A 25667-nucleotide genomic window follows, 5' to 3' on the forward strand; every position below is an offset into this window, starting at 1 on the left:
AAAAAATTAACCAGGAGGTGAAAGATCTGTACACCAAAAGATATAAGACATTAATGAAACTGAAGAAGTCACAAACAGAAAGATATTCCATGCTTATGAACTGGAAGAATTTAAATTGTTAAAATTTAATTACGTATATATACAATATCAGTAAGTTGCAATATAAAATGAGCACTATATTTGGGTCTTTTGAAACTTATTAACAAAATGGTATTCAGAATTATAAAATTATCCTGGCCACAGCAGCATCCTGCAAAAGAAGTGTCAGTAATCTGAAGGTTATTTAAAATTGAAAATTAGATAGAGAGTTAGATGTTGAAAATATTATTGATGTGTTTGGTTACATTAAAGCCGGAAAAGTAAAGTGATAATTCTGAAATAAAACTTTTAAAGTTAAACTACTCTTGTTAGTTCAATAAACCTGCTTTCCAATTTTTCAACTAATTTCTGGGTAGTAGCCTTTTTCTAGGGTTCTGGGAAGATGGCAGAGTAGGAAGTATCAGGAAATCCGTCTCATCAACTAGACAATAATTGCACCAGCAGAATCTGTCTGATGTAACTATTTTTGGAACTCAGTAAAGTCTGTTGAAGGCTTGCAACTTCCAGGGAAAGACTTGGACAGAAAATTGTAGTTAATTTTGGTCAATTTAAGCATTAATTACAGTGGCAGCTACCTGTTGCCAACTTCTGGCCACATGGCAGACAGTTGTGCACATGTTCCTGGATCATCTTGTCCACTGCTTATAAGAACTAATGGACAAAAAGGACCTAGTACTCCAAATACTGGGGACCTGTGCTCTTATCACTGATTGTTGCTTATCACAGAATTGCAGACCAAGAGAGGTAGACAGTCAGTGTTGTTGCACCTCCCCGTTGTTGCATGCCCCTCCCCCTTCACCTGAAGTGACTGCTGTGGGATTTAAAAGAACATTGCTCCTCTCCTGCTTTATTTTTTGCTTTTTTCCCTTTTAGGAGTCAGACATTAAAGATTAGGACATTCAAAAACTGTTGCATATATGGTTAAAATTGGAAAGTGATTGCATATATCCAGGGAAAGGCTCAGAAAAGACCTGAGAAGACCTTAGTATTACACCTCAGGCTGATCCTGTGGGTAGAGACAGCCTATAACAACAACAACAAAAACAGTAAATAATAAGAACAGCAAATGCTGGGGAATAAGAAGAATCTGATTTCCAGAGTTACCACATTGTTAGATTCAAATGTCCAGTGTTCAATAAAAAAATCACAAGGCATGCAAACAGGCAAGTATGGACCATTCAAAAGGAAAAAAATTCAATAAAAACTGTTCCTGAAAAAGACCTACTGGCAGATATACTAGATAAAGAAATTAAAACAATTGTCTTAAAGGTGTCCAAAGAACTAAGGGAATATGTGGGAAATATTAAGAAAACAATGTGTGAACAAAATGGAAATCTCAATAAAGAGAAAAACCTAAGAAGAAACCAGAAAAAAATGCTGGAGCTGAAAAGTACAATAACTGATAATGAAAATTTTACTAGAGGGATTCAAAGGCAAATTTGAGCAGACAGAAAAAAGAACCAGCGAACTCGAAGATAGGAATGGAAATTATTGACTTTTAGGAAAAGAAAGAAAACAGATTGAAGAAACGTGAACAGAGCCTACGGGAGCTGTGAGGCACTGTCAAGCAGACCAATATACACATAATGAGAGACTCAGAGGAAGAAGAGAAAGAGAAATGGACCAAGAGCATATTTGAAGAAATGACTGAAAACTTTCCAAAGCTGATGAAAGAAGTGAATGTAAACATCCAAGAAGCACAATCAGCTTCAAGTAAGGTGAGCTCAGAGACCCACATTGAGACACATTATAATCAAACTTTCCAATATTAAAGAACCTTGAAAACAGCAAGAGAGAAGTGAATCACCACATATAAGGGATCCTAAATAAGATTTTCAGTAGATTTCTCATCATAAATGGAGGTCAGGAGGCAGTGGACCATTATATTCAGAGTGATTTTAAAAACTCAGTCAAATCCTGTATTTGGCAAGACTGTACTTCAGAAGTGAGGGAGAAATTAAGACAATCTTACATAAACAAAACCTGAGGGAGTATGTGATTACTAGACCTGCCCTGAAGGAAATGCTCAAGGGAGAAATTCCAAGTTGAAATGAAAGGACACTACATGTTAACTCAAAGATGTGTGGAAAAATAAAGATCTCAATAAAGGTAAATACATGGGCAATTATAAAAGCTAGTATTATTGTAACAATGGCTTCTAATTATTTTTTGTTTTCTACATGGTTAAAATATGAATACATTTAAAGAAAAAAATTATTAGTGTCAAAGCTGATTTTACTATAACTTTGGTTTATATCTCTAGATCTTGTTTTCTACATAATTTAGGAAACTAATGAGTTTAAAGGAATTATTAGTCTATGTTTTGAGGCACCTAATGTGTAAAGCTATAATCTTGTGACAACAATTGAAAGGGTTGGGGATGGAGCTGTAAAGCAACAGAGTTTTTGTATGTTATTGATGGTAAGCTGGTATAAGTTCAAATAATTACATTAGGATGTTAAATCTAATTAATCCCCATGGTAACCACAAAGAAAAGTGCTATACTGTGTACACAAAGGGAAAGGAGAAAGGAATTTAAACATTTCACTACCAAAAAATAAAAAATCGACTAACCACAAAAGAAGTTAATACAAGAAATGAAAGCCAAAAAAGCTCTAAGGCATATAGAAAACAAATAGCACAATGACATAAGTAAGTCCCATCCTATCAGTAATTAATTGAAATGTTAATAAAGTCTCCAAATAAAAGACAGAGGGTGGGAAAAAACACTTGATCCAACTATATGCAGTCTACAGAAGGCTCATTTGAGATCCAAAGACAGAAGTTGAAAGTAAAGAAATGAGCCCAGCCAGTATGGTTCAGTGGTTGAGCCAGGAGGCCATGATTCAATTCTGGTCAGGACACATGTCTGGGTTTCAGGCTTGATCCTCAGCAGGGGTCATGCAGGATGCAGCCAATTGATGATTCTCTCTTACCATTGATGTTTCTCTCTCTCCCTCTCCCTTCCTCTCTCTGAAGTCAATAAAACATTTTTTCTTAAAAGTTAGAGAATGAAAAAGATATTCTATGCAAATAGTAACCAAAAGAGAGCAGGGCTTTACTAATATCAGACCAAATAGGTGTTAAATCAGAGAGTTTACAAGAGAAGAAAAAGGACATTATATATAGGGGTGGGCAAAAGTAGGTTTACAGTTGTAATACAAATAATAGAATAATAAGTAATAATACAAGAATAAACACATACAACTATAAACCTACTTTTGGCCACCTCTGTATTATTAAAATACAGCAAGAAGATATATATATGACAATTATAAACATGCACCTAATGGCAGACCACCAATATATATGAAACAAAAACTGACAATTGAAGGGGGAAATGCACTATTCTACAATAATAGTTGGAGATTTCAATACCCAACTAATAATAATAGAACAATTAGACCTAAGAAATAGAAGTCTTAACAGCATAAACCAACTAGATTTAACAGACATGGACACTCTCTGCAACAACAGAATACACATTCAAGTGCAAATGGGACATTTTCCAGGGTAGAACGTATGTGAAGCCACAAATTAAGTCTCAAAAGATTTAAAAAGACAGATATGTAGACTATCTTCTCTCATCACCTCAGGATAAAATTAGAAATCAGCAACAAAAGAAAAATTTACAAGATTCTGGAAATTAACACACTTTAAAACAACCAATGGATCAAAGAAATCACAAGGGAAATTAGAAAGTACTTAGGTAAGAATGAAAACAAAACACAACATACTAAAACTTATGGGATACATTTTGCAGAAATAGGGAAGCTCATCCTAAAATTTATGTGGAAACTCAAGGGACCTCAAATAGCCAAAACAATTTTCAAAAAGAAAACAAAAACAAATATACTTTCTGATTTCAAAACTTACTACAAAGTTAATAGTAGTCAAAATAGTGTGCTGTTGGCTAAAACAGACACATGGAGTAGAATAAAGAGCCCAGAAATAAACCCTCACATATATGGCCAAATGATTTTTTACAAGGGAGCCAAGACCAACTTTTAAGCAAATGGTGCTGGGAAAACTGGTTATTCCCATGCAAAAGAATTAATTTGGACCCTTACTTGACACCATATATAAACATTAGCACAAAATGGATCAAGGATCTAAATGTAAGACCTAAATCAATAAAACTCATAGAAGAAAACAGAACAAATGCTTAACAGCATTAGATATGGCAGTGATTTTTGTGTGTGTGTGTATCACACCAAAGGCACAGATAACAAAAGAAAAATATACAAATTGGCTTTCTGTGCCAGTAGCTCTCTCGCCGGACTTTCTGTAGTAAGTGTGGCAGCATCAACCCCACAAAGTAACACAGTACAAGATGGGCCAGGATTCTCTGTACGCCCAGGGAAAGCGGCGTTATGACAGGAAGCAGAGTGCCTAACGCGAGCAAACTAGCTGATTTTCTGCAAAAAGGCTAAAACTACAAAGATAGTACTGAGGCGTGAATGTGTTTAGCCCAACTGTGGATCTGAGAGAATGCTGGCTATTAAGAGATGCAAGCATTTTGAACTGGGAGGAGATAAGAGAAAGGACCAGGTGATCCAGTTCTAAGCTTTATATTTTGTTTTATTATGTGACAATAAAATCTTGAGGATATGTTTAAAAAGAGAAATAGACAAATTGGCCTTCATGAAAATTAAATGTTACATATCAAAATGCACTCTCCATACAATAAAAAGGCAACTCAAGGAATGGGAGAAAATATTTCCAAATCATGTATCTGCTAAGGGATTAAGATCCAGAATTATAGAGAACTCAAACTCAACAACAAAACCCTGGTTTATTAGAAATATCAGGGAGACACTTTGTAAAAGTATATGATTGTCTAACCACTATTCTGTACACTTGAAGCTAATACAAAATAATATTGAATATAAACTCTAATTGAAATTTTAATTTAAAAAGGCTAAAGAACTAGAATAGAAATTTCTCCAAAGAAGATATACAAATGGCCACTAAACACATGAAAAGATGCACAAGATTACTAGTCATCAGGGACTTGCAAATCAGAACTACAATTACATACCACCTCACAGCATTAGGGTGGCTACTATAAAATAAAAAAGAATATGACAGGTATTGATGAGGATGTTGAGACGTTGGAATCCTTGTGTATGTACTGTTGGTGAAAATGTAAAATGGTACAGCTACTATGGAAAACAGTATGGCAGTTCCTCAAAAAATTATATGATCCAGCAATTCCACATCTGGGTATATATCCAAAAGAATTCAAGGCAGGGACTTGAAAAAATGTTTGTAAACCCATTTTCATAGCAGCAGTATTCACACTAGCTAAAACATGGAAGTAACCATGGGTCAATCAATGGATGAATGGATAAGCAAAATGTGATAAATACATGCAATGGAATATTCACCCTTAAAAAGGGAGCAAATTCTGTGATATGCTACAACATGGATGAACCTTGAGGATATTATGCTAAGTGAAATACAGCAGCCTATAGACAAGTACTGTATATTTCATTTGTTTAGTTTTATGTGTGCCTAATGCTGTTTTTTAAAATGTTGGTATGTATTTGGTAATGTTTTGGAAGTGTTCTTTCCAAATGTTCACATACTCAAACAAACAAACAAAAGTTGGAGTGACTGTAGATCTCCTCTCAGACCTGCTTCATGTTAAACTAGTTGCTTTCTAAACCTGATGCAGTTTGTTGTGTTAGGATTTTCCTTCCTTGTGTTGGATGTTCTGTTTTCTGAACCATGAGTTCTTTTCTTGGCTTACTTTTTATTTTGATGAAATGTGTACCTCTAAAGGGGTATATCTTTTTTCACTCCTTGCATATCTAAAACTGTGTTTACTTGAGTGGTAATTTGGCTGAAGTATACAGAAAACAGTTTTACAGTGCAGCTTTGAAAGTATTGTTTTTGGCAAGCCTCATGCCATTCTTGCTCCAGTTTCTTTGTGTGTAGGTTCTTTTGTTTTTTCTGACAACTTTAATAATTATCTGTATCTCTGGTGTTTTGAAATTTCTTAGTGATATGTTCACCCATCATCCTTTTTCATTCATTATGGCAAGCATTATATAAGTCTTTGTAATTGGGATATTTCTGTTTGGGGGTTAAGTTTTTTGGTATTATTTCTTTGGTAAAATTTCACTGTCATTTTCTCTGTTCTCTCTTTTTTTTGAAACTCCTTTGATCTGATACTGTACTTCCTGCATCAGCTCCTCTAATTGTGTGATATTTTCTTTTTGCCTTCTATCTTTTGTCTTTTTAGTTCAGTCTTCTAAAAAAATGTTTTCTAAAATATTTTAGTTGCCATATATTTAATTTTGAAACGCTCTGAGTTTTTTGTTTTTCAGTCTTTCTGTTTTCATAGTGTTTTTCTCCTTGTTTAATGGATGTAACAATACCTCATACCTCTCTGGGGATATTAAATGTGTATTAATAATTATATATATGTGTGTGTATATACATACACACACATACACAAACACATATCTTCTTCTGTTCTCAGCAATGTCTCTCCTGTCTCCAAGCCCCCTGCTTCATTCCTTTTTGTGGATTTTGATCTTTCTGATATTAAAGGATGTCTTCATTGTGTGGTGATCCTTAGCTGTTCATACATATTAAAGAATGAAACACTAAAAAGTTCATCGAAAACTCTATGGTTTTGGATGTACAGGGCTGTTTTGTATAGCCATACATGTTGTGCACTCCGAACTCCAAAGGGCACTATTTTAGTACTCTAAAATATTGATACTTATATTAGAAATTAAAATTGTGAAAATTTTAAATTATTGTTACTTAAGAAATAATAAACTTGCATAAGTTAACATAAATAACATACATTTTCTGAAAAATACTATTTCCTAAAACAAACTTAAAAGAATGACATTGTTTTCCACTTTTGCATACGTCTTTAATGTCTAGTTAAATAGAAGAAAACTGAATTCTCATTTTTCTGCAGTCTGTTGTGATATATTGTTTTGGTTGAAATAAATGAAGAATATCCAGCTTCATCCAGTACTTCAAAAATCTTTTCAGAGAATTCTGATTATTCTCCTTTGATATTACATCAAAAGTAGACAAGTGGGCCCGGCCGGCATGGCTCAGAGGTTGAGCATCCACCTATGATCCAGGAGATCTCGATTCGATCCCCAGTAGGGGGCGTGCAGGAGACAGCCGATCAGTGACTCATCATTTATGATTCTCTCTCGCTCTTTCTCTCCCTTCCTCTCTCTGAAATCAATAAAGACATATTTAAAAAAAAAAAAACAACAAGTAGAAGTTTTCTTAAAAATTTGTTGTGTGGAATCTGACTCCATATAACTAAGCTTTTTGTACTTTGTTACATTAAAGTACATTATTCTGTCTTACACTTTGAATCTTTTATCCATGGATGATTTTATGTCAGGCATTGCTCATTTGGAAAATCTTGGTTCACTCAGTTACTTAAATCTTTACAGTGTTGACATATTTCATTATATAATATCAATTATCACATTCATTAAGATTATCAATCTCATCAGTGGTAGATACAGGTTTTCCTAAAATTTAATTTTTGCTTGAATTTTATTATTGGCAACAAATACTATCAATTGTTTTCTTTGGTGTGACAGGTTCACTTTGTCAATTTTCAAGAAAATGTCTACTAAACAGCAAAGTCTAAATGCCCATAGTTTGAGAGTCATTCTTTAAAGTAAAAATGATGTTAAATGGAAAAAATTTGGCTAGGTTTAGTTCACAGCTCAATCACAGACCCAAGTATTTTCAGTATGCTATAGCAGGTCTTTATACATACATCATATTTCATCACACAGAGTATTAAAAAGGACATAAACTAAAGGATTGCTATATAATAAAATTATATAATATATACTAAAGTTTACTGCTGGTGTGTGCTGGTAAAGAATACAATATTACTGGTACAATTTTGATTTGGTGCCACTCCCTTGATTCGTGTTAACATGCCAGCATTTTTACCCACCACTGCTTTTGTTTTAACCTCATGTGCCTCCTGAAAGTGTTTTGGAGGCCCCAGGTGTCTGTGAACCACATTTGGAGAACTGCTGACATGGATTTATATATGTACAGATTGCCCCCTGGATTAGTGAGCTGTACAACCTTCACAGCCTGCATGGAAATTGTTCAGACTTGAACATAAGAAAATCAGGTGCTCAGCTGACTGATTCTTTGATGGGGCATATGCTGTTCAAAATCACTATGGGAAATCTTTTCTTTGGGGCTGGTAATTTTCTCCAAAGAGGAAATCTTTTAGATTCCAGTTGGAGGTGGTAGGATGAAGAGTGATTCCCCTGGCTGCTGGCATTCTTGGATCCAGGCAGGAAGAGGGACTGTGGGTCCTTTTATTCAGTTTATAGATTTTTCTTAATTTTTTTCTCTCTCAGTATCACATGCCTGCCCTTTGCTGTTCCTTGTCTGCACTTCAGAGTTAACCTTTAGCCACTGTAGTAGGGTAAGGATAGAGGTCTGTTGTGTAGAAAAAACACCGATTTCTCAGTAGTCTGTGTGCTTCATTTTTACCTTTTATGTTTGAATATTGTACTGAATTCCCCCAAATACCAGATATCTTAGGTTGCCTGGGCAAGTTGATTCCCTTCTTAACACTTCCCACTCAGATGTTTTGTTGTAACTTCCTCCACTGTGAAGTCAGTTTCCACTCCTCCAGCAACTTTCCATTTAAAAATTTGTTGAAATCTCTTTGACATTAAGTCTGCTTTGGTGGTTTCTTGGTTTTTATGAGTGAAAATGTTTTATTTCTTTGCCCTCATTTTAGCAGGGTTTTGGGAGAGTGAGGAAATAAATGTATGTGATTAATACACTATTATCACAGGTTTGAGTCGGTCACTATACTGGTTAAATTCTATATTGGAATTTGAATCTTTACCACTTATTGTGGCATTCCTTTAGGTTCTCTACTTAACCTATGCAGTCTTATTTTTCATTTGTAAAAATAAGAGTTTATGATATATCTAATGTGAGAATTAAATGAGATAGTGAATGTAAAGTTCTTAACATACTACATGCATCATATGTGCTCAGTAATTGGTAATTGTTATAAACTGTTATGCTGTCCTCTGGCAAACTGAGGTTTTATTGTATTCCTTCCTCCCCATAAAAGATTTGAAATCAGCAAAATATTTTTCTATCATTTAATATTACTTAGTTTGACCGTGGGAGGGTTACCATGACTCCAAACATGAAACAATAATTTCTGAAATGTTTTTAAGTGTCTGTATTTAATATGTTTGTGTAAGAAAAAATACTGTGAATGCAACATGTTCAAATTTAAGTTGTGTTTAACTAGTTTTCTATTCAAGTAAAGTTGACCCTTGAACAACCTGGAAGTTAGGGGCACTGACCCCCACTCAGTTGAAAATTCATATATAACTTTAGACTTACCCAAAATTTAACTATAGTGCAGTTGTTCCTAGGTACGTGCAGGGGGTTGGTTCCAGGACATTACTCCCACACCAAAGTCCGTGGGTGTTCAAGTCCCTTATATAAAATGGTGTAAAACATTGCATACAGTTGGCCTTCCACATCCGTGGATTCCCAACCGCAGATTGAAAATACTGTTTTTAATCCGAGGTCGGTTGAATCCGCCGAAGCGAAACCCAGGGATACAGAGTGCCAACTGTATATTTATTGAAGAAAAATCTGCGTATAAGTGGACCCGCACAGTTCAAACCCGTGTTGTTCAAGGAACTGTTATTGTAATTATGACCCATATTTGAAACAGAATCTAAGGAAACCAGGTATTCTTATAACTGGATAACTGTTTCATGACCTTGATTCAGAAACTTGTGGTACAAAGAATTTCTTACAGGTTTCTTTAAAAAGAATTTTTAAAATTATACTTTTGTTAATGAAAATTATTCTAGTACATACTTTTGATTAAGAAACTGTTTTTCTAGTTCCTTGGTATATAAGATTGCACACTTAAATTTCTTTTATCCAGAGAGTTTAGTATATTAAAAGTAGTTTATAGTCATTTATCCATGAATATAAAAGAAAATTATTATTCATCATTTCAGGAAATTGCAAGACCTAATATGGCTGAAGGAGAAACAGAAACATCAAATTCTGAAAGGTAAATATAAGGAAAAACTGAATCTCAAATCCAAGTATGTATATAAAATGACACTTGAGTTGTGTTATTTTAGTTAATAAAGGACTATTTAAATGTTTGTATATGGTATTGTTTTCAGTAATGGCTTTTAATTAAAATTAAATTTTGAAATTTTAATGCAGCAAGATTATACTACAGATCTTTAGTTTTGAAATACCTTTATACATGTAGAGTATAAAGTTGCTAAAGTTTTTTAAAGTACTTGGTAGTAATTAAAATGTTAACAGATTTTTATTGTCCCTGTTAAATGAAAACAATTACAATATGCTGCAATTACAACATGGGGACAGTTATTGCAAATAGGTAATTTTAAAGTCTTTTTTAAGTATTTTCAGAAAGCTCTAAAGCTACTTACTTATGTGGTGGCATCTCAACTTAAAAGTTTCAAAATTTAGGAATTGGTTAATAAAAATTTAATGCTCAGGTAGAATACACACTAAAGAACACAAGACATTTCACTATCTTTCAGTAAAAGAATTCCAGTGTTCTAATTAGAACTTTTTCCAGATATTTTGCCTTTTAAATTAAGTGATTTCTCCATTTCTGTCTTTATACTGTATATTTTACAGTAGGTTGTTTGTTAATCTTATGAGATTAATTAATCTTTTGCCCCTCAAAAGCTAATTATAGAATAAGGCCTTATGAAGGTGTTCCTTAGACTTGACTTAGCATTTTTCCTAAAATCCTGGAGGGAAGGGGAAAGAATTTACTAAAATTCACCTAAAGGGAAAAAGCGGACTAGTTCCTTCTGTATTATTTAACATTTTCTGCAAATTGTTGTTAGTCCAATAAGAGCTGAACAAAAATAACAATTAACAAATTTAATGAGAAAAATATAATTTTTTTCAGATGATGTAATTGACCTACAAGATCCAAGAAAATGAGCCAAGAATCTTTTCTGTATACCAATAACATGTGATTACAAAATATAATGGACAAAAGAGTTAATTCACAATATTAGCAAAAATGAAAAATGCGCAAGATCTAAATGAAAAACAAAAATTTACTTAGATAGAAAATAATATATTAATAAGTTGCATGATAGGCTATTTTCCAAATTAATTTATGGGTTTAATAAACATTGAGTTGAAAATTCCAATGGCATTTGGTTTGGAAACTGACAAAGTTTGATTTCTATTTTTCTATTTATTAATACCATAATTTAATTATTACCCTATTAGATATTATGTTGTTTCTGTATTCACTACTGAAACATTATTTTAATGAACATCCTTATATAAGTATCCTTTACTTTTTTTTTTTAAATATATCTTTATTGATTTCAGAGAGAGGAAAGGAGAGAGGAAGAGAGAGAGAAACATCAATGATAAGAGAGTCATTGATTGGCTGCCTAGCCCGAAACCCGGGCATGTGCACTGACCGGGAATCAAACCCTGATTACCTGGATCCTACGTCAACGCTCAATCGCTGAGCCACGCCCGGCCGGGCTACATTTTTAAATGATTAAATTTAGGGAGAAGAGTAGTATAACGTAGGCAGTTTGCTCCTTTAGATAATAAAATACATTGTTAATCTATAATTGTTAAGACTGTGTAGTATTGGCTCAAGAATAGTATAAAGACAGATGAGAACAAAATGCATAGCGGAGAAATCGCCGTATAAATATACTTTAGTAAATAATAAATATTTGGTACCATTGTTTTGATATTTGTTGTTTCATTAAGAAAAAGTCTAAATTCCAGGTAGATTAATGTAAGAGATGAGACATGTGTTATCATTAAATTAATTTTTGCTAAAACAAGCATTGTCACATCTAGATAAGGAGCTGGAGATCTTCTTAGAAATCTTCTGTTTCTAATGTTTTATTATTCACTAGCTAGTTTCTGTTAACACATCCGGGTAAGAGTAAACACAGACACACACGCAAACATATATGTATACAAACATACACACATTTATGTCTATATGCATGTATATTTACATATATAATTTTTAGACATGTTTTTGTGTTTTCTTAAATTAAGCTGTTAAAAATTAGGGAAATATTTGTGAATGCTTATCTGATTTTGCATAGGGAAAGACACTGTAATCATAAGAGTATATATAAATCATAAAAGAAAAAGGGTTTTTTTCCATATATATTTATTCCTTATTTAAAGTACTCCCAGAAATTAATAAGAAACCTTAAATTGTAACTAAAAACAGGTGTGGATGTTAACAGATGAAAGTGATAACCAGGACTAAAACCAGTTGATAGACTTCACAGGTCTACTTTTAATATGTGATTCTGGAGTTTTTTACTCTCTTGCCTAAGAGAATGGCCACCTCCTAAATTGTAACATCATGGCAAGGACCATGGACTTGTGTGGTTTTTTTCCCTTTTTGGTGGGCAAGTGAGCCTTGGCTTTAAAAAAAAGTTTTACAGCATGTCTTTATTTTGATAATGTTCAAAAACATTGTATTATGAAGCAGTAGATAATAAATGGCTCTATTTTTTCAGTAAATGTGATAAAGCTTCTTCAGAAGAAAAAAATGGATGTGATTTAAATTCATTTGAAGGCTCATCAGCAACAAAAAGTGAAGAAAAAATGATAGTTTCAGATAAAGAAAACGATGCCTGTCCTGAGGACAAGGAAACTGGCTCAAAGAATGTCTTCAGTTATGATTCAAATATTGGTAAAGAAAAAGTGGAAAAGGAAAAGCAAATAGAACACGTTGATCAGGAAACAGAGTTGAAGATGTGCCAAAGTTCAGAAAACATAATTTCATGTTGTCAGATTAAAGATCAAAACTCCAATGAAGCTAGGTTTTCTTCGAAGAATATTAAAGATTTGCGGTTAACATCTGGTGATGTTAGCATTGATAAGTTTTTGAGAAAAAGAGATGAACCTGAGTCTGTTAGTTCTGATGGTAGTGAGCAAGGCAGTAGTCATCTGGAACCTTTGACTCCATCAGAGGTACTTGAGTATGAAGCCACAGAGATTCTTCAGAAAGGTAGTGGTGATCCTTTAGCCACGTCTGATGAAGTAGTGTCTGATCTAACAGATGATGTTCCTGGAGGAAATAGCCCTAGCACAACAGAGACAACAGTCGACCTGGCAGATGAAAAAGAAAGGAGTTGAAACTAGTTAAATAATTCTTTTTAGTGTACCAGCGGTAAGAGCATTTAGAGCAGTGCTATCAGGTGAGCTCAGTGGTTCTGTTGTAGAGTTCAGAAATAGTACAATGTGAGGGAGGTCATTCATACCCTTTTATCTGTATGTGCAACCTAGGTTATTACAGAAATCAATTCAATAATAGCACTATTAGTATGGATTTCCAGGAGGCTTTAAAACATGAATTAGGATTTTAATGAAAGTTAAACTTACAAAAGAAAAGCTTCATTTAACAGTTCTCAAGGAAATGGAACTTGGTTGCCAATATGAATTGATTATTAGAATATTAGTTATAAAGCAGTGAAAGTTCCACTAGTCCTAAGCTAAAAATCCTTATTCCCTATATATTTCTTAATTAAAGGAAGAAATTTGGAAACTACATACCTTTTGGGAATTTTAATTGGCATTGTTAATGAAAGCTTTATTTGGGGTATGATGCTGGTAAACGTTTAGAGTGTGAAATTAATGAATCTATTAAGAATTTGGATGAACATAAACTTAATTTTGGATTTAATATAACATTCCAGACTGTCAGAAGCATGTAAACAGAATATTTGAATTCATGTACCTCCATACAAGTGTTAGCCTGCCAGGCTGTAAGCTTACCTTAATTAAACTTTCAGTGAAAGTGAAATTATTAAAACATAAATTTATATTTGTGTTTTTGTCAGTGTGAGCTGTGCAGAAATCCCTTGATGTACTAGTTGTATAAAGTAGAAACCCATTGTTAAAACTCCTATAGCCATTATGCTTTTAATATTGTTTTAATGATCTTTAGAAATAGACCCATAAAAATGGTCTGGAAACCAAACCAAAGTATGGTATAATGTAGATATTGTAAAGCAGTAAACTGAAAACATGTCCTGACATGAATTCAGCCATGTTTAAGTGACTTTTTCTTTAACTGTAAAATAGAAACTTCAGATGGGACCTAAAGCAGTGATGTAAAAATTGGTTTGGGATATTTAGTCTAATTTATCCATAAGATGGCTGCTAAATTGATTTTTCAGTTTTTTATCATCTAGAAAATAATTGATCTAGAAATGAGTAAATGAATAACGGTAGTTTGCTTTGAAGTACTAATAAACTTTTATTTAAAACGCTACATTTTTACTTCTTAAAATGTGCTTTGAATTCTTAAATTTTGTTTTACTGAATATTAAATGTTCTAAATGTCTATTAAAATTCTGCTGTATATAATAGTTTTTGAGTAACTATTTGCAATAAAAATCTGTCCCTGAATAATTTTATTTTTCAGAAAACTGCTTGAGTCAGATTACCTTTGGCGCCTTTAGAAACTATATTCGTTCAAGGAAATTTCATGTTAAAGTTAGTGGTAGGATTTCTTTCTGTATTCTTTAATTGATGTGTATGATATATTTTAAATTAGTTCTTAAAGTATAGGGGGAAATACTGCTAATATTTACAGAGTGTGGATTTGTTTTCTAAATCCTTTCACTTCAAGAGAAACATAATTTAATATTATAGTTTTCTGTCTGCTCAGTACATTAAAGAGACTAAATAGGCAAAATATATTATTTACTTATTTTCTTGAAAATTTGGGGGTTAGGGGTGCAAATATTTTCATCTTTCCTTCTCCCAAGAAAAGATAGGGAGAAAAAGACCCTTCAGCTGTCACCCTTCACCTTCTTGAAACGTAAATATATATAGCAGGAAAGATTTTGGAAGTAATTTAAATCTTAGAAGAGCAGGGAGTAGAAAAAAGTCTACATAAGGATCACTTTCTGAATTTCATTCAGTTAGTTGCCAAGCCTTTGCTACAAAATCCGAGAGCACTGTGCCAAAGTAAGTTCCACCTGACACCATAATTCCTTTTGAGCTTTGGAGTTGTTCCTTCTCCCTCCACTGTTCCTTTAGTGGGATTCAAAGTAGCTTATCAGTGAACTGTTTATACCTGTCCACTGAGAGAGTGTGGCAATGAAAACAAAAAAGTAGTTGAAATACAGACATTGTACTTAGTAACATAATTGGTTTCTGTTCTCAAACAGCATCCTTATCTCATTTCTGATCAGGAACAAATAGGGTGTGCAAACCCAACCTTTAAGGCGCAGTGCTTTAGGACAGTGGTCAGCAAACTTTTTTCTGTTGTGGGACGAGATGCTAAATAATTGTGGGCTATGTGGTCACAGTTATTCAAGTCCTTCCTTGTAGCATGAAAGCAACTATAGGTAAATGTAAAAACAAAAAACAGAATGTTAGCTAAATTAGGCCCATATACCATAGTTTGCCTGCTTTAGAGTGTTTAGACTCCCTTGATAGGATTATGAAAGCCTGCAATGCACTTTAGTGACAACGTGCCTAGAACTACTGACTAGTGTCTTCATATATTATGGTTCCCTGTTACCTAGCAATAGAATTATGATAGATTAAAAGTACAGTTCAGGTACATTAATTTGATTATATTGATTTTGTGGGGTGTACTTTTAATTTACATTGAAAATCTAAATGCCATATTTATTTGTATTATTTCTTCCTCTTTCATCTCTTCATTGTTTTAGGAATGAAATTAGAATTGTTTCACCCTATAAAAAATTTTAAGAACTATTCTAAACATCTTTTAAAAATACTTTTATTGATTTTTAGAGAGAGAGGGAGAGAAAGAGAAACATTGATGTGAGAGCAAAACATTGATCAGCTCCACAGCCCCTACTGGGGATCAAGCCCACAACCCTGGCAGTGTGCTCTGACCAGGAATCTAACAGCCATCCTTTCAGTGCATGGGTCGACGCCCGACCAACTGAGCCACACCGGCTAGGGCCTAAACATATTTTTAAAGGAACTGGTGAGATATATTAGGTTCTAAACACTTTTTTAAAGGAATTGGTAAGATATATTAATTACCTTGTTTTTGCTATAAGTAAAAAGATGAAATCAAATACATGGGCAATTATTTGCCTAAGGTTATAAAGCCAAGATTTGAACTCAATTTGATCTGATTCTAAAGTTACTGTTTTCTGTCATACTTATAGTTCTCAGCATTTATATTGAATGTTGCCTATTAAAATAAATCTTTTTTTTTTTTTTAAATAACCCTCCCATTAATGGTATAATTATAGTTTGTTTTATATTATTTATACAGTGATTATATACATATGGCATGGAGGACTTCTTGACCTGAAGAAAAGGACTTAGTGATCTTTTTTAGCAGGAATTGGAGAATTTTACCCCCAGAGGAGCGGTTAGATAATCATTTTAATAATAGGAAAGACAGCATGTAATTTAAAGAAATACTTTACAGCCCTGGCCAGTGTGCACCAACAGGTCACCAGTTCGATTCCTAGCCATGGCACATGCCCAGGTTGTGGGTACCAATTGATATTTCTCTCTCACAGATTGGCATTTCTCTCTCATGTTAATATTTCTCTTTCTGTCTCTTCCTCTCCCTTCTTCTTTCTCTAAAATCAATAAAGACATTTTTGAAAAAAAGATACTTTATATAATAATTATAGAAGTTTTAACATCATTACATTTTTTGACTCCATGGTTAACACAAACATTTTTGTTCTTCAAACTTGTTACTCCAGTGCCAATCACTCCTACTGACTTCAATGAAATAGGACTTTTGTATTATGTATATAGGCACTAGAAAAGGATTGCAAGTATTTCGTTTCATTTTTACTAGATTACTAACAGGAAGACTTTTTTTTCAGCAAAGAAATGAAACACTTATTTTTTAAATTTTTTCTTTTAAATGAAGCACATATGCAGATCCATGTAGACAATATTAATAGTCATCTTTTTAAAAGTCATGGCAATGTTTAATTTTCAACTTAAAAGCTATAAATTGAAAGATACTTCACTCATATTATCTTGTAAGAAATTAAACACATCTGCAGCAAAAATGGTGACAACATCAAGGGCTGAGTTATCCTAGATGAAATTACTTCTACAGTTAGCTAAAGATAACTTTTAATTGATTGTTAAATGTATTATAAAATATCCTTCATTGTTTAAAAGAATATACTAAGCATAATTTAGTCATCTTTGATTACATAGGGTGTCATCATTATGAAGATTATTGGATCAAGGTATAAATGAAGCTGTAGCTGCAGCTATTAATAGCCTAAATAACTGCTGATCACAGAAGTTACCATGGATTTTGGTTTCCAGAAAATGCCCCAGGTATATCTGGGATCAAAACAACAGAAAAATTCATTGCACTACTTACCCAATCTAATCTTTTTTAAAAATTGAGGTATAATTAACATAACATTTCATTAGTTTCAGGTGTACAGTGTAATGTCTTGATATCATTACACTGGTTGGAAATGACCACCACAGTAAGCCTACTTAGCATCCAACATCATACATAGTTATAAAAATTTTTTTCTTATGAGAATTTTCAAGATCCACTCTCCTCACTACTTTCAGATATGCCATATACTAGTACCATGCATTATATTACATCCCCATGACTAACTCATTTTATAAATGGAAATATGTACCTTCTGCCTCCATTACCAATTTCACCCACCCCCCAGTCCTTACATCAGGCAACCACCAATCTGTTCTCTATATCCATGAGCCCAGGAATTTTGTTTGTTTTTTCTTTTATTTATTTTTAAAATATGTCTTTGTTGACTTCAGAGAGCGAGGAAGAGAGAGATAGAAACATCAATGATAAGAGAGTCACTGATCGGCTGCCTCCTGCACTCTTCGAACTGGGGATGGACCTCCAACCCAGGCATGTGCCCTGACTAGGAATCGAACTGCAATCTCCTGGATCCTAGGTCGATGCTCAACAGCTGAGCCACGCCTGGCTGGGCTATTTTTTCTTTTAGATTCCACATATAAGTGAGATCATATGGTATTTATCTTTGTCTGCATTATTTCACTTAGCATATTGCCCTCAAGGTCTATTCATGTTGTTGCAAATGACAAGATTTTACTCTTTTTAATGGGGGATTAATATTCCAGTGTGTGTGTATGTATCACATTTTCTTCAGCTGTTCATCCATCAGTGGGCACTAAGGTTTTGACATACCTTGGTTATTGTAAATATGCTGCAATGAACTTGGGGGTGTTTTTTTCAAGTTTTAGTGTTTTCTTTTCAGATAGATACCCGGAATTGGAATTGTTGGATCATATGATAGTTCTATTTTTTTTTTTAATCCTCACTGAGTATACTTTTTTATTAATTTTAAAGAGACAGGAAGGGAAAGAGAAACAATGATGTGAGAAAGCAACATCAATTGGTTTCCCCCCCCCATATTTGCCCCAACGGGGGATCAAACCCGCAACTTAGATATGTGCCCTGACTGGGTTGGAACCCACAACCTTTTTTGGTGTATGGGACTACAACCAACTGAGCCACCTGGCCAGGGCTGGTAGTTTTATTTTTAATTTTTAAAAAAATTTGTCTTTATTGTTGAAAGTGTTACAAATGTCCTTTTTATCCCCTATTTATCCCCATCCCCCTCTACCCCACTATTGTCTGTGTCCATGGGTTATGCATATATGCATGTAAATTCTTATGTTAATCTCTACCAACCCACCCCCACCTTCCCTCTGAGATTCATCACTGTTCCACTCTTCTATGTGCCTGGATCTGTTTTGTTCATCAGTTTATTTTGTTCATTAGATTCCATATATGAGTAAGATCATGTGACACTCGACTTTCTCTGACTGGCTTATTTCGCTTAGTAGTATACTCTCCAGATCCCACCATGCTGTCTCAAAGGATAAGGGATCCTTCATTTTTACAGCAGCATAGTATTCCATTGTGTAAATGTCTGAGAAGATGCTTGATATGATTTCAGTCTTCTTGAACTTGTAGAGACTTGTTTTGTATCCTAACATGTGGTCTGTCTTTGAGAATGTCCCATGTGCACTTGAGGAGAATGCATATTCTGCAGCTTTGGGGTGAAATGTATAAATGTCAATTGAATCCATCTGATTTAGTGTGTCATTTAGAGTCACTGTTTCCTTGTTGATTTTTTTGTCTGGAAGATCTATTCAGTAAAGTCAGTGGGGTGTTAAAGTCCTCTACTATGACTGTATCGCTCTTGATCTCTCCTTTAAAGTCCTCCAGAAGTTGTTTTTGGTGTTTTTCCCCCCCAGCCTGTGTAAGTCTTTTGTTCTGAGGTGGGTCTCTTGTAGACAGCATATATTTGGGTCTTGTTTTCTTATCCATTCAGCTACCCTATGTCTTTTGATTGGGACATTTAATCCATTTACATTTAAGGTTATTATTGATAGGTACTTACTGCCATTTTATTTCTTTATGCTTATGTTTCTCATTCTCTCCATTTCAACTTCTTATTACAGCAGCCCCTTTAACATTTCTTGCAATGCTGGTTTGGTGGTGATAAATTCCTTTAGCTTTATTTTGTCTGGAGAGCTCTTTATTTCACCATCTATTTTGAATGATAGCCTTGCAGGATGGAGTAGTCTCGGTTTCATATCCTTGTTTGGCATTACTTCATGCCATTCCCTTCTGGCCTGTAGAGTTTCTGATGAGAAATCAGCTGACAGCCTTATGGGAGCTCCTTTGAAGGTAACAGGTTTCTTGTCTCTTGCTGCCTTTAAGATTCTTTGTCCAGAATTTTTGGCATTTTAATTATGATGTGTCTGGGTGCAGGCCTATTTGGGTTCTTCTTGCTGGGGACTCTGTGCCTTCTGAACTTGGGTGACTTTTTCCTTCATGACATTAGGTAACTTTTATGTGATTATTTCTTCAAACAGGTTCTCTAACCCTTGCTTTCTCCTCCTGGCACTCCGATGATGCAAATATTGTTACGTTTTATGTTGTCCCACAGCTCCCTTAAACTGTCCTCCTGTTTCTTAATTGTTTTTTCTTTTTGGTTCTCTGATTGCGTGAATTTTTCCTACCCTGTCTTCTAATTCACTGATCCTATCCTCAGCTTCCCCTAATCTGCTGTTCATTCTTTCCTATGTTCTTTATATTTCTATGCCATTCTTAATTTCCTTCATAGTTTCCATATCTTTTCTCATGCTGTTGAGCATCCTTATGATCAGTATTCTGAACTCCATACCTGACAGATTACGTATCACAATTTCACTTAGCTCTTCTGGAGAATTCTTTTGTTCTTTCATTTGGGGCTTGTTTTTTGTCTCCTCATTTTGGCTGCCTGTTCGTTTGGATTTGTTTCTATGTATTAGGTAGATGTGCTAGGACTCCAGTCTTTTGGGTGATCTCTGGTGCATACCAATGTCAGACGCTGTTGGTGACTGGCCTTGAGTCCCGTGTTTGAAGTTTTCCACGCTCCACAGCTTCTGGTTTCCTCTTCTGGCACTGTGTGTGTTTGGACAGGATCAAGATATGCACCAAGTTCTGCTTTTCTAAGCCCTGGGTCCAGAAGCAAATCAAGCAAAGACTCAAAGCACCCAGAAGCTGTTATTCAGTCTCTTAATGAGCCTCAGGCTGTAGAAACTCCACAGGGTGGGGAGGCTGGTTGTTATCAAGTCTCTTAAAAAGCCTCAGGCTGTCCACAAGGTGTGGCCAGAGGTTTTCCAGAGGGTGGGGCACCCCCCCTCCCCCAAGCAAAAACTGCTTAGAAGGTAAGTGTCTGTCTGAGAAAGATGTCCTCTGCAGTATGGGAGAATGACTTAGCACCGGGGTCCAGATGGGTGCCCTCTGAGCTCTATTCCCCCAGCCAGCCCCCCTGGGTTCTTCTCACACAGCTCTAGTCCACTCTGCCCTCTCTCTACTGGAGCCCAAGGTGAGTGACTGCACATGAAACTTTGTGCATTGGCTCTTTAAGAGGGTGCCTGCATTTCCAGCCATCTGTCCCTGGCAGACAGAAACCCAGCTGCTTTTCACAGCCAGATGTTATGTGGACATCTTTCTCAGTTCTGGTGTTCTGGGCTGGGAAGCCCAGCCTGGGGTTTAGGCCCCAGAGTCCTCAGTGGGAACCCCCACAGCTGACATATCCCTCTGGACCTTCAGCTGCTGCCTATGGGAGCCCAGCCAGCCCTCTCGCACCTCCACACTTTCTACCAGTCTATGCCGTCTTCTTTTCATCCTTGATTATAAGGGTGCTCTCCAGCTAGTCTTCAGTTGCAGTTAATTATTCAGGATGGCTTTTCTATATTTGTAACTCTAGTTTGGTCCTGGGAGAGCGTCAGTGTAGCTTCCACTCAATCAGCCCCCATCTTGGATCTGTCCCTCTATTTTTAATTTCTTGAGGAACCTCCATATTTTTTTCCATAGTGGCTGCATTAATTTACATTCCCACCAATAGAGCGCAAGGGTTCCTTTTTCTCCACATCCTCACCAACACTTGTTATTTCTTTTCTTTTTTATAATAGCCATTTTAATAGGTGTGAGGCTATATTGTGATTTTAATTTGCATTTCCATGATGATTTGTGATGTTGACCATCTTTTCATGTACCCATGCCCATGTGTATATCTTCTCTGTAAAAATCTCTCTTTTCAGATCTTGCACACTTTTGTAAATTGAATTTATTAGAGTGAATTGGTTCACAAAATCATACAAATTTCAAGTGTACAGCTCAACAAAACATCATCTGCACACTGCACCCATTGCCCCAAGCAAAGTCTCTCTTCAACCCAGTTCCCCAGCCACCACCCCACCCCCACCTTGCCCACTTCTACCTATCTACCCACCCACCCCCCTTTCTCTCCGGCCAGCACCACACTGGTGTCTGTGTCTGTGTTATATATATGTTTTTTGCTTAATCCCTTCATCATCTTTCATCCAGCCCCCCAACACGCCCCCCCTCTGACAGCTGTCAGCCTGTTCCATGTATCCATGCCTCTAATCTATTTGTCCATCAGTTTATTTTGTTCATTAGATTCCACATATAAGTGAGATCATATGGTATTTGTCTTTCTCTGACTGGCTTATTTCACTTAGCATGATAATTTCCAGGTCCATCTGTGCTGTTGCAAAAGGTAAGATTTCCTTTTTTTTTTTTTTTTTTTTTTACATGGCTGAGTAGTATTCCATGGTGTAAATGTCCCACAGCTTTTTTATCCACTCATCTACTGATGGGCACTTCGGCTGCTTCCAAATCTTGGCTATTGTAAATAACGCTGCAGTGAACATAGGGGTGCATAGATTCTTTCAAATTAGTGTTTTGGGCTTCCTTGTATAAATTCTCAGAAGTGGAATTGCTGGCACAAGAATAAATTCAAAGTGGATTAAACACTTAAAATGTTAGACTCGAAACCATAAAAATTCTGTAAGAAAACATAGGCAATAAGATCTCGGGTATTTCTCTTAGCAATATTTTTCCTGATATATCTCCTCCAACAAAGGAAACAAAAGGAAAAAATAAGCAAATGGGACTACATTAAACTAAAAACTTGTACAGCAAAGGAAACCATCACCAACATGAAAAGAGAACCCCACTGAATGAGAGAACATATTCTCTAATGATATATTTGATATGGGGTTAATATCCCAAATTTGTAAAGAACTTGCAAAACTCAACACCAAAAAACAAACAATCCAATTAAAAAATGGGCAGAGGGCCCAAAATAGATACTTCTCCAAAGAGGACATACACATGACCAATAGACATATGAAAAGATGCTCAACATCACTAATCATCAGAGAGATGCAAATTAAAGCCACAATGAGATATCACCTCACACCTGTCAGAATGTCTATCATCAGTAAGTCAACAAACAGCAAGTACTGGTGAGGATGTGCAGAAAAGGCCACTGTTGGTGGAATTGGTGCAGCCACTGTGGAAAGCACTATGGCATTACCTCAAAAAGTTAAAAATGGAACTTTCTAATGGCATACTGTTCTGATGACCATAGGTTTGTAATACAGTTTGAAACTGGAGTTTGATACCTTCAGCTGTTTTCTTCTTTCTCAGCATCGCTTTGGCTATTCAGGCTCACCAACCTCTTCTTAAAAATGGCCCCCCATCTTAAATATTAAAGTGAAACATGCCATGTGTGGAAAATTTGGGAACTATATCGTTTTAAACTTTCAAAATATTTTACCCACTGCCATAAAAACATATTTTTAATTGCTCTACATTGAGGGCTAGCAAACTATGACTCACAGTTGGCCACCTTTTTCTAAACAAAATTTTATTAGAAAACAGCCATGTTGTTTGTTTACATGTTGTGTGTTGGAGATTTTGCACTATAACAGCACAGTTGTGCACGACAGAGACCATCTGGCCCACAAGCCTAAAGATTTGCAATCTGGCACTTCAAAAAAAAGTTTGCCAACCCCTGTCCTTATTTTTATATGGGTCTGTCATAATTTTATAACTGTTCTTTTATTTTCAGTATTATAAACACAAGGGTGAAACTGTTGGCTCATAAATTTTGGTCCACATAATACATATGGAAAGTTTCGTATCCCAACATGAACTTCTAATAACTGTCTATTTCTCTAGATTTTTTTCTTGGACTTTTCAAACAAACAAAATCAACTTTCAAAAAAATTTAATGTGATTTTTACTTTTGTTATTCACCAAATATTCCTAGTGTGAGACCATATAACTAGTTCCTGGCCGCTGAGTTGAGAGAGCAAGCAACTTCTGGTTTGGAGCATTTGTTGTTCTGAGATGCTTTAGAAGTCCCCTCTCTCTCTGCCATGGTGACTTTTCCATTTGAGGTTGCGATGCTCCATCAGGCTGAGTTCCTGAGGGAATTTGATCAAAGCCCCCCTGTTTACTCACATGGACATGATGGAAATAAGGATTTTTGAAGAAGAAATAAGAATTTTTGTTTTAAGCTATGCAGTTAGGAACTTTTTGTTTCTATAGCATAATATAATCTTATCCCAACCAATACAGGAATTAATTCTGAAAGTAGAATGCTGTCATAAAAAAATTTAAAAAAAACAACTAAATTAAATTATATTGCACTGGCTTCGGAGACAGATGACTAGGCTACCTGATGTGACCCACATCCTGCTGCGGTGAAAGACTTGGTAAATTTGTTTGCAATATTTCGAAGACAAATAATAATAAAGTTGTATCACTTGGAAGTTTGGGTAACAAAATGGTAAAAGCAAGGTTTGTTTACATATTAACTGCATTTGACAAGTTATTTTAAGAAAGAAGTGAACTTAGATGAGAAATTATACGGTTGCAGATGGGAACAAAAGAGAAGAGAAAAAGTCCAGAAATTCAGATACTTGCAGGGTTGGAAGAGACAACGTCTCATCCCCAACCAGTAAAAAGAGAAAGATTTTCAGCAACTAAGATTAATTCAATCAATAATACAGTCATTACACTAATTGGTTAAACTTCTAATTAGGTTAGGTTAAACTTCTAATCATATTTCTTTGTGGAAATACATTAACAGAATTTCTTGGGAAATTTATATATCTTTCCAAAAAGACAAATCAGTCAAGAAATTGGTGAGACAGCTCAGCTGGGCATGGCTCAGCGGTTGAGTGTCGACCTAGGATCCAGGAGATCGGGGTTTGATTCCCGGTCAGGGCACATGCCCAGGTTGCAGGCTGCAGCCAATCAATGACTCTCTCATCATTGATGTCTCTATCTCTGTCTCTTCCTCTCCCTTCCTCTCTGAAATCAATAAAGATATATTTAAAAAAAAAAAAGAAATTGGTGAGACAGGAAAAAGCATTGGAACTCTCTTGTGAGAATTAAAGCTTAGTAATCAGTTTAGAACCATTACTTGTTTGAAGGAACTCACTGAAGTCAAACCCAGAAGAAAGCAGGGAATGCTAACGGGAGGATTCCAAGAGTAAGACCTGCATTTCCAGGACATGGAACACGAACACATAAAAGAGAAGTGGTCACAGTCTAGTCTCTCAGTCTTAACTTTTAGCTATTGCCATGTTATAAGTGTATGTTCATGTATCTGCTGCTAACAGTCATTCTTGTAAGTAAAATAAGTGCTAGAAGGTTTATATGCATGCTATACTTTTTACAAATTTTATCAGTTGTGTTCCAAAAAATTTACATATGTGGAAGGAAAATAATACCTTAAATGGACAATTTTGACTTGTGATTCTGTGTGGTGCTGTTATCCTTGATAGGAGATCCAACTGTAACATTACAGTACCCCCACACCCCTTATCTGCGGTTTATGTTACCTGAGGTCAAAAGCAATCCAAATTAAAGGGAAAATCCCAGATATAAACAACTTACAAATTTTAAATTGTGTGCTATTTTGAGTAGCGTGATGAAATCTCATGCCATCCTGCTCCATCCCATTGAGACATGAAGCATCCCTTTGTCCAGAGTATCCACACTTGTATATCCACCCATTAGTCACTTAGTAGTTGTCTGTTATCAGATCAACTCTTGCAATATCCCAGTGCTGTGTTCAAGTAACCCTTGTTTTACTTAATAATAGTTCCAAAGAGCAAGAATA

The 25667-nt window shown here is 35.2% G+C and overlaps 1 protein-coding gene and 1 pseudogene across 2 annotated transcripts in view; both read left to right on the forward strand.

Moving 5' to 3' along the window:
• The window catches only part of ZNF280D (zinc finger protein 280D), a 103042-nt gene extending 88453 nt beyond the window's left edge, over nt 1-14589 (forward strand). For both annotated transcript variants that reach the window (XM_087821311.1, XM_016208522.2), the window contains exons 19-20: nt 10134-10189; nt 12690-14589. In XM_087821311.1, the coding sequence (XP_087677437.1) occupies nt 10134-10189; nt 12690-13311 (678 nt within the window). In that variant the 3' untranslated portion in view covers nt 13312-14589. The remainder of the gene's footprint in view (nt 1-10133; nt 10190-12689) is intronic.
• Nucleotides 1686-6552, forward strand: LOC107533704 (large ribosomal subunit protein eL42-like; annotated as a pseudogene).
• Nucleotides 14590-25667: the final 11078 nt, after the last annotated feature.

This window comes from Miniopterus natalensis, chromosome 1, assembly GCF_054644295.1.
Source record: "Miniopterus natalensis isolate mMinNat1 chromosome 1, mMinNat1.hap1, whole genome shotgun sequence".
NCBI classification, from domain to species: domain Eukaryota; kingdom Metazoa; phylum Chordata; class Mammalia; order Chiroptera; family Miniopteridae; genus Miniopterus; species Miniopterus natalensis.